This window comes from Xenopus laevis, chromosome 8S (genome assembly GCF_017654675.1).
Source record: "Xenopus laevis strain J_2021 chromosome 8S, Xenopus_laevis_v10.1, whole genome shotgun sequence".
In the NCBI taxonomy this organism is placed as follows: Eukaryota; Metazoa; Chordata; class Amphibia; order Anura; family Pipidae; genus Xenopus; species Xenopus laevis.
This window is the reverse complement of record NC_054386.1, coordinates 95827599-95842358: the sequence shown is the minus strand read 5'-3', so window position 1 is coordinate 95842358 and position 14760 is coordinate 95827599. Positions and strand designations below refer to the sequence as shown.

The 14760-nt window shown below is 37.1% G+C and overlaps 1 protein-coding gene across 4 annotated transcripts in view; it reads left to right on the top strand.

The window, feature by feature from the left end:
- Window positions 1–14760, top strand: part of rprd2.S (regulation of nuclear pre-mRNA domain containing 2 S homeolog) — a 62369-nt gene that overhangs the window by 16903 nt on the left and 30706 nt on the right. For all 4 annotated transcript variants that reach the window (XR_001932979.2, XR_001932980.2, XR_005963759.1 and 1 more), the window contains exons 4-9: window positions 1846–1908; window positions 7039–7094; window positions 9867–9993; window positions 10777–10952; window positions 13211–13499; window positions 14183–14506. Coding sequence is in view for 1 of the 4 variants with exons in the window: in XM_018233446.2 (XP_018088935.1) it covers window positions 1846–1908; window positions 7039–7094; window positions 9867–9993; window positions 10777–10952; window positions 13211–13499; window positions 14183–14506 (1035 nt within the window). In the remaining 3 variants the exon portion in view is untranslated. The remainder of the gene's footprint in view (window positions 1–1845; window positions 1909–7038; window positions 7095–9866; window positions 9994–10776; window positions 10953–13210; window positions 13500–14182; window positions 14507–14760) is intronic.

The window sequence follows — 14760 nt, the reverse complement described above, 5'->3', positions numbered from 1 at the left end:
TCCAAATTTTTAAAAACTATTTTTTTTACTGTGTAATAATAAAAAGTACATTGTACACGATCTAATCAATTCTTATTTGAAGCAAAACCAGTTTATTTAATGTTTACATGATTTCCACTAGAGTTTTAAAGATCCAAATTACGGAATGATCCGTTATCCAAAAAGCCCCAGGTCCCGAGCATTCTGGATAACCGGTCCCATACCTGTATTTTGTTATCCTGATTGTAGCATTTTTACAGCATATATTCCTGTAATTGCAGCATATTTATTCTGCGTTCTAAGCAAAAAATCTTAGGTTTACTTTTCATGGTGTAACTGGTTTTTTAAAGGTCTCTGCAGGCAGCAGTGTTAAAAGAAACAGAGCCCTTGGGTTGTAAACACAATCCCTAAGGATTTTGACTAATTACTGTAAAGTTCAATTTGATTAAACAATAAAAGAAAAAAAGGAGTAGCTTATTTCTAGCATATTTTAATTACAGCTTGTCAGAATGTTTACTTTTTTCCTCTACACCAAGTGATTGATACTTTTAATAATTTTTTACCTGCTTCTGCTCTAAGGGGCAGATTTATCAAGAGTCGAATTGCAAATTCAAATTAGAATTTTTGAGTTTTAAAATCCACACAATTAGAATTTTAATCCACTTATTCGAATGTGAGTTTTAACACATTGACCAAGGAAACCTGGAATCCTAATTTGAATATAAAACCTGCCGAGTTCATGTGCAAGTCAATGGCAGAGGTCCATTGAGCCATTTGGAGATGTTAATAGCCTTCCTTTTCTTTTCCTTTTTCTTAAATAACTGAATTGTGAGTACCGAATATACTCGAGTATAAGCAGTTTTTCAGCCCCCAAAAATGCTGAAAAACTCTACCTCGGCTTATACTCGGGTCAAGCGCAAAAGAATAGTCGCCGGCGTTCAAGAACGAGACGCCGGCACCTCCAATGTGAACAGAAACCCTCAATTTTTTGATTGAAACTTACCAGAAACTGCTGCATTTCTCACCCTAGGCTTATACTCGAGTCAATAAGCTTTCCCAGTTTTTGGAGGTAAAATTAGGTACCTCGGCTTATACTCGGGACGGCTTATACTCGAGTATATATGGTATATTCTAGTAAAAAATATAAAAAAAATAAAAATTCACATGAATTTCTTGAAATTCGACCTTTGATAAATTGTCCTCTAAGTGGTTATTTATCAAAGGTCAAATTTCAAATTCATGTGAGCTTTTAAAAATTCCCCTAAATTTGACCAATCGAAATTATATTTGCAAAAAAAAAAAAACCTCTGGTGAATTAATTAGACCTTGAAAATTAGATTCGAGTTTTTTCTGCGAAAAAAAAAAAAAACACTCGAATGTCTGGAAGGCTGCAAACTACTCCAAATTGATCCCTGGACCTCTCCCATTGACTTAAACAGCAATTGGCAGGTTTTAGGTGGCAAATAGTCAAATTTAATTTCTTAAAGGGCCAGCGTGTTAAAAAAAAAAAAACTCTGGTTAGAAACGCAATCCCTAATGATTATGGTTGCCATAATCCAAACTGGATCAGTGTTCCAGCAAAGTTATGTGTACAGCACTCCCAAATGGTAATTGTGCCCTTTGATTCCTTTTGTTCATCATAGTTTGCGAGATTATTCATAAACCTTAATGCAGGGGAACATTTCTCGCACAGTTCTTGTATCGGAGAAATAATTGAGACACCATGTCCTAAGTGTTCTCTGCTGGTGAAGAAAGCACAAAGTGTGATAATATCCTAAAAGGGTCTAATACTTTTCTCTCCTGAAAATAAATAAAATTGACTCTATTTAAAGATTGTATACTAATAGATCGTTGTCTTTTCTATAGGAGATGGAAATTCAGGAAAACGAAACAGAAGCTCTCGTCCTAAACCAGAAAAAGTACAAGAAGGTGAGATTTCTAAAATGCTTTTTTTAGACTGTTTATTAGCTGTTAAAGGGTTGTTCACCTTCCAAATACTTCAGTTCTTTTCAGATTGTTCACCATACATTTTTTCAATATAAATGGACTTTTTATCAATTGCGTTCCATCTGTTATTTTTTTTACCATTTTCCCAAAATGTAAGTTTAAAGTTTAATATTCCTGTCTAGTGTTGACTGGCAGCTCAGTGATCCAGGAGCATCTGAACTGTTAACATTTGCTAAATTTATTTGATACAATTAGTTGATTCATTTCTTGGCAGTAGTGATGGGCGAATCTCTGCGTTTTGCCGTCGGTGGAAAAAAATTGCGAATTTGCAGAGAAAATTCACTGGCGTCAAATTCTTTTGGCGACGTAGCTTTGACGCCGGTGCCCATTTTGCAAATCGTAGTTTTCAAATTCGAAAATTTCTCCCCAGTTTCGCGAAACAAGACAAATTCGCCCGTCACTACTCAGCAGTATCTGTGGAATATTGGCAACTATTGGATCAATTGTAATAGCTGCCTTTAATGAAACTCTGGGATTCTGCTCAACAGGGTCAAAGATAAGAAATGTATCAACTAAATGTATCAATTTAGAACAGAGTCGGCGACCCCCCCCCCCTACAGATCTCTGAAACGAGAGTGAAAAATTAAACTTAACACTTTAGAGGCTGATTTATCAAAGGTCGAATGTTAGTTTTTTTTTTACCTCGAATGACCTCAAAACTCCAGTAGTAACTTATTTAAGAAAAAACTTCGAAAACTCGATCAAATATTACTAGGGATGCACCGAATCCACTATTTTGTATTCGGGCCGAACGGCCGAATACTGAACCGCATCCAAATTCTAATATGCAAATTAGGAGTGGGAAGGGGGAAACATTTTTTACTTCCATGTTTTGTGACAAAAAATCAAGTGATTTCCCACCCGTCCCTAATTTGCATATGCAAAAAATATGCATATTCTGTTAGGCTGGGCTGAAGGATTCCGAACCGAATCCTGGAATCGGTGCCTCCATAAATATTACGACCCGAAAACTCAAAATCAAATTCGACTAAATTCAAATCGAGTCAGGAAGGCTATTAACATCTTCAATAGGTCACTTGACCTCTGCCATTGACATGAACTCGGCAGGTTTTAGGCGGCAAATAGTCGAATTCGAGTTGTTCCCAGGGTGAATGTATGATAAATCTTGAATTCAAGTTTGGATTATTCCCAACTCGAATGCAAATCCCAAACCCAAATCCAACTTGAAAATTCGAATTTACAATTTGAACCTTTAATAAATCTGCCCCATGTATTATAGAAACGGTCTCAAATAGAAAGTAATTGGAAAAAGTCTTTATTTCTAGATTAGATTTAGATTATTTTCAATTTGAAGTCAACTGAACTTGAAAAAGTGTTTGAAGGTGAACAAGCCCTTTAATGGGGTTGCTTTATATATTCGCTTATATATGTCGTAGGGCACATATTACATTCATTTATTTTGCGTGGTGGAGTGTAATTTAAGAAAGTGCAAATGAGAATAGCTGTAATGTAGGTATTTTTAGCAAGTGTTAAAGAATGGCTCTGAGTGCATCTGTAAGGAATGAAAACATACGTGGAATGTTGTAAGGATAAAATAACTGTTTACACCTGTAAAAATAACTGTTTGTTGCACCTGTATAAGTAATTTTCCCAGCTGGAGTACAGTCTGGTTTATTCTTGGGTATATTCTATTTAGGGCTAAACAATTGTTTGACGGACACAATTATTGTTTGGGTCAGTTAAATATGGGATGCTTCGTTTTAAAGCACAGGTAGAGGATCCGTTATCTGGAAACCCGTTATCCAGAGCCTCCATAGACTCCATTTTATTCAAAAAATCCAAATTTTAAAAAATTATTTCCTTTTTCTGTGTAATAATAAAACAGTAGCTTATATTTGATCCCAACTAAGATATAATGAATCCTAATTGGAGGCAAAAGCAGCCTATTGGGTTTATTTAATGTTTACATGATTTTCTAGTAGAATGAAGATCCATTATCTAGAAAACCCCAGGTCCCGAGCATTCTGAATAACAGGTCCCATACCTGTATATATGTATGAGATGATTGGTCATTTTTTTTTCTTATATAATAGGCTGTATGAGATGGTCAGTCTTAAGGTTACAGTTCTATAGATTGCGTGATGTTTAAGGACTCTCATTCCTTTATCAAATGTCTCTTAAGTTTTAGAAAATACGCGAGTCCCAAAATGTTGGTGCTAATTTGCTGATTTTATTTATGAATTGAATTTATAATGTTTAACGCATTCCTGGATAATAGTGTCTTAACTCGCTCAGCTCAGGCTGGGGATAATGCACCCAGATTGGACATAGAGTACTGTTATTATTGTGGAGTTTTACTTTTGATTTGGGCCTGTAATTTTGTTCTACCAATCTTGTTTTCATCTATGTAGACTATAACATACATTATTGCTGTCCTTTTGTACAAGACCATAACTGTTAAATCTACCATTCAGGAGACCAGGCAAACGGGCACATCAGGTTTCTGCAATAGCAGTTTTATTGGCGTTGATGCTTGCGTTTCCTTAAAGGAGAAGTAAAATCCGTTGCTAATAAAAAACCTGTACCCTCCATAGTCCTCCCCCTCACTGCTCCCCCCGCACAAGTAAATGCCCCTAAGCTGGTAATTGCCTCTCGTTGGCACCCCCAGCGACTTTCCTTCTCCTTTAAATATATATTCCAGTTTGATAAGATTCTTTAATATGCCACTTAATATGATATAAATTGTTGCGTAAGTATTCATTTTGGAGGTATAGTTTTCATTTAAATTAGAACTAACCCCCTTGCTCATAAAATCTCTGGATAACTGATCTCATACCTGTACTAGAAGCCTAACCTGAGGTTGAAATGTGAAGACAAACACGTATGCACTGTCGGGGATATTTCTGTATGATTAGTACATCAATGTTTCTATAAATCTTGTTATAAGCAAATCGGGGCCCTGATCAAGTTGTTTGACCTTAGAGTAGGATTTAAAAAGTTTAATTTTACAGTAAAAAAGGAATCTCATTAAGAAAAATAAACCATTGCCTTGTACTGGATGGTAACTGAGCTGCATAAATCCATATTAATTTAAAAACATGTGAACTAAATGTTTTTTTTTAAGCCTAAAGGTAAGGTGCTCCAAATTATGTAAAAAAAAAAAAAAAAAAAAAAAAAACATCCCAATTTCCCTACTGTTACAGTATTCATTTCGCACCTACATAGGCTGTTTTTTTTGGTTCAGTGACCTGACAACCACTTTGTGCAAATAGATAATCCCTTATCACTGCCTCTGTTTTGCAAATAGCATTAATCCATTCTTAAAGGAACATTATCACCAAAAAATGAAAATGTTTTAAAGAAAAGACAATATAATGTACTGGTACCCCTGCACTGGCAAAACCGGTGTGTTTATTTCAACTACAGTTGATAACCGGATACACAGTAGGTAACAGATATGTTATGAAGAATCCCATTGTATACTATAGAGCTTATCTATTATCTGCTGTGTATCATGTGCCTTTTCTCCTTTTTCAGAATAGCTGCGCCCATGGCTACACAACAGTTCGTTTATATAAACTATAGTAGTACTTATCTGTTATCTACTGTGTATCCTGTGCTTGACTGGCTGCCCCATAGCTACATAGCAGCTTGTTTCTATAAACTATAGCAGTACTTATCTGTTATCTACTGTGTATCCTGTGCTTGAATGGCTGCACTCATGGCTACACAGCAGCTTTTTTATATAATCTATAGTAGTACTTATCTGTTATCTACTGTGTATCCTGTGCTTGAATGGCTGCCCCCATGGCTACACAGCAGCTTGTTTATATAAACTATAGTAGTACTTATCTGTTATCTACTGTGTATCCTGTGCTTGAATGGCTGCCCCCATGGCTACACAGCAGCTTGTTTATATAAACTATAGTAGTACTTATCTGTTATCTACTGTGTATCCTGTGCTTGAATGGCTGCCCCCATGGCTACACAGCAGCTTGTTTATATAAACTATAGTAGTACTTATCTGTTATCTACTGTGTATCCTGTGCTTGAATGGCTGCCCCCATGGCTACACAGCAGCTTGTTTATATAAACTATAGTAGAGGTTCTGAAGCAGACACACTAGTTTTACCAGTGCAGGGCAACACAACATGATATTTTCATTACACCTGGATTGGTGCCTGCCTGTGATGTGTTGTGAAGTACTCCCCTATGCTGAAGGTCTGGGGCATGTGCACCCAGACCCAACTGGGAAAGCGGTAAGCTTATCCAAATGATACATTAAGGCTTATGCCTCTCGTGAAATTTTCTGGATTGTCTATGATATTTTCATTACCTTAAAACACTCCATACATTGATGTAAGCTGCCAGCTTTTGCTCTCTAGACTGTCAGCTGTTTATTGGCATATGTATGGGGGCCTATTTACAGCCTAATCTATATGTGGCTCCAAAGTGTTGTTAATATGTTTAATGCAGTCCTTACCAAACGGCCTCCAAATGAGTGGATGACTTTGTATGGCCATTTTTCATTCCATCGACCCATCCTTAAAATGCATTGGTTGACAGTGCCATGTTTTCACTTTTTTTTTTCAATTTGTATACAATTTAAAAATAGGATAGGCTTCTATGAATAATATTGATACGTTTTTATTTTTGCCTACATATAGTGTAGAGAGATGTATAGATATATTTTTTTTATAGGACCTATTATCCAGAATGCTCTGGACCTAGAATTTTCCTGATAACAGATCTTTCTGTAATTTCATGCCTTGTCTACTAGAAAATGCCTTGTCTACTAGAAAATCATGCATACATTAAATAAACCGAATAAGCTGGTTTTGCTTCCAATAAGGATTAATTATATCTTGGTTGGGGTCAAGTACAAGTTACTGTTTTATTATTACAGAGAAAAAGGAAATCATTTGTAAAGATTTGGATAAAATGGAGTCTATGGAAGACGTCCTCTCCGTAATTTGGAATACAAGTTGCATTGCTGTATTTGGCTCCAAAGAAGCAGTTTTCAATAAGATCATTTAGTGCAACTGTGAGGCCTACTACAATATTTTAAATTTTTTCATTTTTGTTTTCCAGCTCCTCCTGTAACTCCAAAAGCTGCATTAAAATCGAAGATTGTGGCTGAATTTAGGGTAAGTTAGGCCTTAATGTACTGTGTGCATTAGGGAATTTTTAACATATGGAAATAGAGCGGAGGTATCCTGTACCTTTAAGACCTTAAAAGTAAATCTTTTTCAGTTGGTTGTTTTGGTCCCATGGGTCGTTAAAGGGATACTGTCATGGAAAAACATGTTTTTTACAAAATGTATAAGTTAATAGTGCTACTACAGCAGAATCCTGCATTGAAATCCGTTTTTCAAAACAAGAAATGGATTTTTTTATATCTAATTTTAAAATTTGTTATGGAGCTAGACATTTTGACATTTCCCAGTTGCCCTCAGGTCATATGACTTGTGCTCTGATAAACTTCAGTCACACTTTACTGCTGCACTGCAAGTTGGAGTGATGTCATTACCCCTCCCTCCTACAAGCTGCTGTAATGTAAATAGAGCCTTGTCTGCTGAGCCTGTCAATTGAACAATAGGCAGGAATCAAGATAAGCTCCCACTGACACCACTTCAGAAGGACTGAAATAAGATAGTCCTGTGATCACTGCCCCCACTTACGTATCAAAAATATATATATATATATATATATATATATATATATATATATATATATATATATATATATATATATATATATATATATATATATATATATATATATATATATAAATAAAAATATACACACGCAATTCATTTTGGGCACTGGAAAAAATATTTTATATAGATAGTTTATTATATTTGTTTACACAAAAATGAATGGCAGAAACACAGGAGTACACTCCCAGGACTGATGACAGGGAATAGAAAAAAGGATAAAATAAGGAGGACATACTTGAAAACAGGAAAACTTAGGAGGAAGTCTAGGAAGGGTTAAAATAGCTCAGGAGAAAGGAGGCAGTAAGTAGTTAAAGGAAAACTATACCCCCCAAACAATGTAGGTCTCCATTAAAAGATACTGCGTAAAACAGCTCATGTGTAAAACCCTGCTTCATGTAAATGAACCATTATCATAATAATATACTTTTTTAGTAGTATGTGCCATTGGGTAATCATAAATAGAAAATTGCCATTTTAAAAAATAAGGGCCGCCCCCTGAGATCGTAGGATTCACTGTGCTCACATACAAACCACATGTAAGGTCACATGAGCCAATTAACAGACAGAGTTCTGCCTTTTGCTTCCTCACTTCTTCCTGTTACAGTTAGTGTTGTAGTATTTCTGGTCAGGTGATCTCTGAGGCAGCACAGATAGAGTCACGAAATGGTGGTTCAAGGCAAGAGATGTAAAAGGGCAATATTTATGTAAATATATATTCCAGTTTGGTAAGATTCTTTAATATGTCATTCAATTTGATATAAACTACCTGTTGCTTAAGTATTCATTTTGGGGGTATAGTTTTCCTTTAATGAAAAAAGAAGTATTGCAGGCAGGAAAGGAGCGCAGTGTGTGTGAGGTGGATATTAGCAGAGGGAACTCACAGCTCCTTTACCTCATCTAGGAACCAGTAAAACAAACTAGGAAGGCAACAAGGAGAGAAAGTTCCCCCCTCCAAAGGAAAGCAGAGATCAAATTTACAGAAGGGCAGGAGCTTTGATAGTGTCTGTGGGAGGAGGGGCTGCTAGTGCAGCTGTAGAGCAGGACGTAGGAAAGTGAAAGTAATTGCTTCCCTGCAAACCATGTGACCTCTCTCCTCCAAACATCACAGGCATGGGCAGAGAGGGGGAGTGTACAGCTAGATTCTCATGTCGTAGTGCGACCTGGCTTTTCATTACAGAGTGGCTGCCTCCAAGCACACAGGTAATGCTGTGCCTGCTGTTAGAGCAGCACAGGATGAATGTGTAATGAGCAGAAATGGAAGCCCCCTTGACAAAATACAAACTAAAATAACTTATGCATGGATTTGTGGATTAACATTTTAATTACCAGACAGTGTTTATGGATGTGTGTTTTTTATAAAAATGCAAAAATGCAAAAAAAAAAAAAAAAAGTTTAAAATGACGACAGATTCCCTTTAAGGTGCCCAATGTGAAACTAGGGGTCATTTGTTTTCTACATGCGCTGATTTCCTCACACTACATTTTATGTAAAACTTCACCCTATATAACACATACACGCCCTCTAGGACCCATACACGCCCTCTAGGACCCATACACGCCCTCTAGGACCCATACACGCCCTCTAGGACCCATACTCGCCCTCTAGGACCCATACTCGCCCTCTAGGACCCATACTCGCCCTCTAGGACCCATACACGCCCTCTAGGACCCATACACGCCCTCTAGCTTCAGGGTTCCTACAGCTCCCCAGGTCACTTGCTGCAGCATTGCTATGCAGAAAAAAATACGTGTGTGGGTTGCATTGTGGAAATGCCGCCGACTGAACTTTGAAAATGTTCATCGTAATTGTTAATTTGTGAGGAGGCAATTGCACTGATCTTAAAGTGTCAGCAACAACTGCATTAGGCACAATTGTCTCTGGCCTGCACAACAACATAGGAACTCTGGGTAAAATGCTGAATTATAAAACATGGTTGTGCTTAAAATTGCATTTTCCACAAAACTAGTGTTTAGGTAGCTGGAACAAGGACTGACTTAATATTTATCTGCAATGTAACTGCTGATGTATTGTGCAGGCTCAGTACAATAGGCTATCCACATACTATCACAAATAATGGTGTGGCTAATTTGCAAAGCATCTTTGGGTTGGGACCTCGGTAATTTAGATTTCCAGGAGTCCACCAGGTAGCACATAATACGTGTTCTGTATACCAATTACTGCTTCATTTATTTTCAACAGCCGCAGAAGCTAATTGACGATCTGCAGGGATATAAGCGTTCGGTAGATAATGCTGAACTTAAGGAAAAACAGCTTTCAAACATGAGAGTTGACGTCTGCAGCACCGAGACTCTGAAACGTTTAAAAGGTATTGTCTGATGCATTGTCTGTTGACAGATCTAAACCAGCGATGATTACGTAACAGTCGTGAGAACTAATTGATTTTGTGATGTTCTCTCAATTGTCTACTTAAAAGGGATACTGTCATGGGAAAGCATGTGTTTTTCAAAACATCTCCGTTAATAGTGCTGCTCCAGCAGACTTCTGCACTGAAATCCGTTTTTCAAAATAGAAACCGATTTTTTTTTATATTTAATTTTGAAATCTGACATTGGTCTATCTAGGCATACTGTCCGTTTCCCAGGTGCCCCAGTCATGTGACTTGTGCTCTGATAAACTTCAGTCACAATTTACTGGTTACCTTTCCATTGTACAGCCCATTAGCAGGACAATGGAAAGGTAACCAGATAGCAGCTCCCTAACACAAGATAACAGCTGCCTGGTAGATCTAAGAACAACAATCAATAGTAAAAACCCATGTCCCACTGAGACACATTCAGTTACATTGAGTAGGAGAAACAGCCTGCCAGAAAGCAGTTCCATCCTAAAGTGCTGGCTCTTTCTGAAAGGACATGACGGGCAAAATGACCAGAGATGCACCTACACACCAATATTACAACTAAAAAAATACACTTACTGGATTAGGAATTACATATATGGTAGAGTGAATTATTTGCAGTGTAAACAGTGTAATTTAGGAATAAAAACCACACCGTAAAAATCATGACAGAATCTCTTGAAGTTGTTTTTGCTGGGATGCAGCAATACCCACCATCTACAATCAGTCTGGCATTGTTTTTATTCATTTTAGATAAAGCTGGAGGAAAAAGGTTCTCTAAAGATTTTGAAGAAGCAAGTGCAAAGCTGGAGGAGTTTGTAGGTGTCCTCGAAAAGCAGGTGAGGAATGGGCCTCCTTTAACAGAAGCACTGGAAAATGCTGGCATATTCTATGAAGCACAGTACAGAGAAGTCAAGGTGGTGGTAAATGTAAGTATTTCTTCTCCATTAAAAAATTTCAGTCTATCCTGCTATTTTAGTTTTAAAATCAGGTTCTTGTAGCATCAAATGTATACTCATTTTAGCAGTCCTCCAGTAATACTTGTTCTGCTTTTTTGTGTTTTTTTTTTTTCAGTTTTACATTGTAATATCACGTTTGATGGGCAAGAGAGAGTGAATAATCCCTTCTTTGTGCCAGAAAACTATAGAACCCCAGTAAAATAAATTCAATACATGTAGCTTGTTCAGAAACCCCCCCAAAAATAGGTCTTATGAAAAAAGACGGCACTAAAAGTAGGACCAGATAGAGTATTTTGTTTAATGGCCAATTAAGGCTCCATATTGACTGCTATTAGGAAAGAGAAAAAGCTATGCTCACCTTTAAAACCTTTTTTTCGGATACAAGTCTAGGGTTCGTGAAGCATAGCCACATAATAAATCCATTAGGCTAAAATTAAGTAAGCTTTATCCGAAATGCTCAGAGTCCTCTGTCAAAAGAAACACAGCATTTATTTCCTTCTATTCTATTTCCTTGTATTGTGGGTTTCTGTATCAGACTTCCTGTTTTCACCTTAAACCTCCAGGGCTTGGGCTTGAGCATGCTCAGTTTGCTCCTCTCTTGCTCCATCCTCCCTCTTCCCTCCTCCCCTCCCTACTGTAATCTGAGCTCAGAGCTATGAGTGAGCATGGAGAGACTCAGGCAGGAAGTGATGTCACTCCAAGCTAATATGGCTGCTGCTATCCAAAATAAACAGAGAGCGCTTCTAGAGCTGTTTACTCCAGTATTGTAAAGCATTCTGCAGAATAAATAGTGTTATAGCTTGCAGTGTTGTGGCTAATAATCAATAAACTGCTTCTGTAGCTTTCCTTCTCCTTTGAAACATCAATATGAATTATGTGATTGCATCCACACTGCACCTCTTCTTCTGTGTATTTTTAAAATGTTTAATTCTGAGCACAACATTCTCTCTTGTACTATTAGTGAGTTCTCTAACTTTCTGGTGTGCAATTTCTTTGTTTGTTAAAGGTGATTAAAACACTCCCACCAACCTCAGGCCCCTTTCAATGATTGCCTTCTTACACACACTTGAAATGATTTTTGTTTTCTGCACCTTCTAAGATTGCCACCACTGCCATTGCCAGTCAAAGTCCGATAATAACCTGCATAGATGTGCTGACAACTCTATAAATATAATAGAAACAACTAGTGCCAAAGAACAGGAACTATCAAAGAAGAGGACCGTCGCAATATGCAAATTGTGATTGACTGTGTTATGCTGGAATAATTGTGAACTTCAAATTCTCTCAAAATGTATTGTGTTCATTGTGATTACAAACACCAAATAAACAATTCATTTTTGTGAAAACCCAAATTGATTGTGATTATTGTGGATACAAGTGAGAAAAGAAGGAAAAGCCTTGATTGATTAAATCATGATTAAAGTGCTAGTAGTGCTTTTTTTTTTAAACAAAGACGCGCGTTTCGCCTACTGAAGGCTTTCTCAAAGGCAAATGGCGCCTAAATCACGCATATTTAGGTCATCGCGGTTGCGCTGATTGGTTGCAAATAATCCATAAATCCATCTACTTTTTTATGGATAGCAGTTTTCGATCATAATCGCCTCTTCTAATTCCTAGAAATAACTGACTGTACTAGAAAAAATATCCCTGGGAATTAGAAGAGACGATTTAGATGAAAAACTGCTATCCGTAGAAAGTAGATGGATTTATGGTCTTTTGTGTATACAATCTCCTTCTCTAAATGATGACATTATAGCCTCCTTTTTTCATAAACGGATCTGCATAATTATTCTTCAATTACATTGGATTTGCGGACCATGTGATTATTTGCAACGAATCAGCGCAACTGCGATGACCTAAGTATCACGTGACATTTGCCTTTGAGAAAGCCTTCAGAAGTTCACATTTATTCCAGCATAACAGTCAATTACAATTTGCATATTATAAATTGTGCACTAGTTGTTTCTTATACACACACACCACCCAATGATTGGTGTGGAGGCGGGGCATTGGATAGGAGTTGGGAGGAGTATTTAACTCTACTTTAAGGCCACACACAACTTTTCTTAGGGCAGTCCTTATGATTACACGTCTGCATTTAGCATGATAAGAGGCTTTAGAGTACTTGGAGAAAATTGAATATACATTTTTTTGCATCCTATCTTGTCTACCAAATCTTTAACCTTACACAAGCACCTACTTCTATAACCTTTTTATTTATTTTATAGGCTTACAAGACATTTGCTAACAGAGTTAACAATTTAAAGAAAAAGCTGGATCAGTTGAAAGCTACACTACCAGATCCTGAGGAATCTCCATTGCCATCTCCCACCATAGATGCCCCATCTCCAACAGGCTCCGAGTCACCATTCCAAGGGATGGGTGATATATCCCCTTTGTCACCTGAGATAGAACCCATCCCACCTATATCGCCAGAGCCTCCAAAGGATAATCGCATGGTAGAGGACATGGAGTTATCTGATGTGGATGCAGATGAAGAAGTACCCAAAATTATCGGTATGTTGAAAACGGAAAAATGTGATAAAAAAAATGTAAAATCAGGGAAATGTGTTGACACTTTTTCTTCAAATACTGAAAAGATGTAAGCACAGGAGTCTGTTTTACTTTAAGAAACAATATTTACTGTGTTAATAACATTGGTTAAACATTGCAGTGTTAATGTTACAATATGGGGGGCATGTCAGTCACATACACAACCTAAAGCAATAAGTGATTGGTGTAGGACTGTATAAGGGACAGACTAATTGGAATTGACATTTACAGGTAGAACCATGGCAAAATATACATCTGTTTAGTATTTTAAACCTCTTAATTTCACAAATAATAACATTCATAGAGAGAAAAAAAGCAGCAGGACAAAATTTCGATCTAAAATCTGGGAAAACATTACTTAAAATCAGGGAAATGCACCCATTGAAATGCATTATAAATTGGTGGGACCACAAATAAAAAATGTAAAATGCAGGGAAAAAATAGAGGTAACACTGTATGAATAATTTCTCATTTGTCTTTTTTTTTTTTTTTTTTTTTTTTTGCACAGCTTGTTCCCTTTAGCATATTATTGTCAACTTTACAACTATTATTGGTATACGAACATTGATAGGTTTATAAAGTTTAGTATGCCCTTTGCAAAGAGCAATGGATCTTTTTTATAATTCATGATTTTTTTTCCTGTTAAGTTGAAGAAAGAAAAGAGGCCCAAACTCCATCTACTTTGGCCACTGTCACAGATGCTGCAACTACGTCTTCCACAGAAATGACCAACTTCACTACTGCTGCATCTAAACCAGCATCTGTTCCAGCTAGTCTTCCGACGCCTGCTGCAGTCTCTGTTGGCACACCTGTTTCTGCACCAGCTCCTGCTGTTTCAGCACCTGCAAAAACAGTAACCACTCCCACCGTTGCCCCATCAGTTCCCCTGGCATTGCCAAATCTTGCCAATGTAGATCTGGGGAAGATTAGTTCCATCTTAAGTAGCTTAACTTCTGTTATGAAGACAACAGGTGAGTGTCACTGCTAATTTGGTCGATCTGATGTGGTGGTTGTTGTTAGTAGAAACACGTGGTGGTTGCATGTATGTAAATTAGGGATTCACCGAAACCAGTATTCGGTTCTGGATTTGGCCTTTTTCTGCAGGATTCAGAATCTGGCGAATCTTTCTGCCAGGCCAAATCCTAATTTGCATATGTAAATGTATATATGCAAATGAGGGGTCTGGGATATTAAGTGACTTTTTGTCAAAAAACAAGGAAGTAAA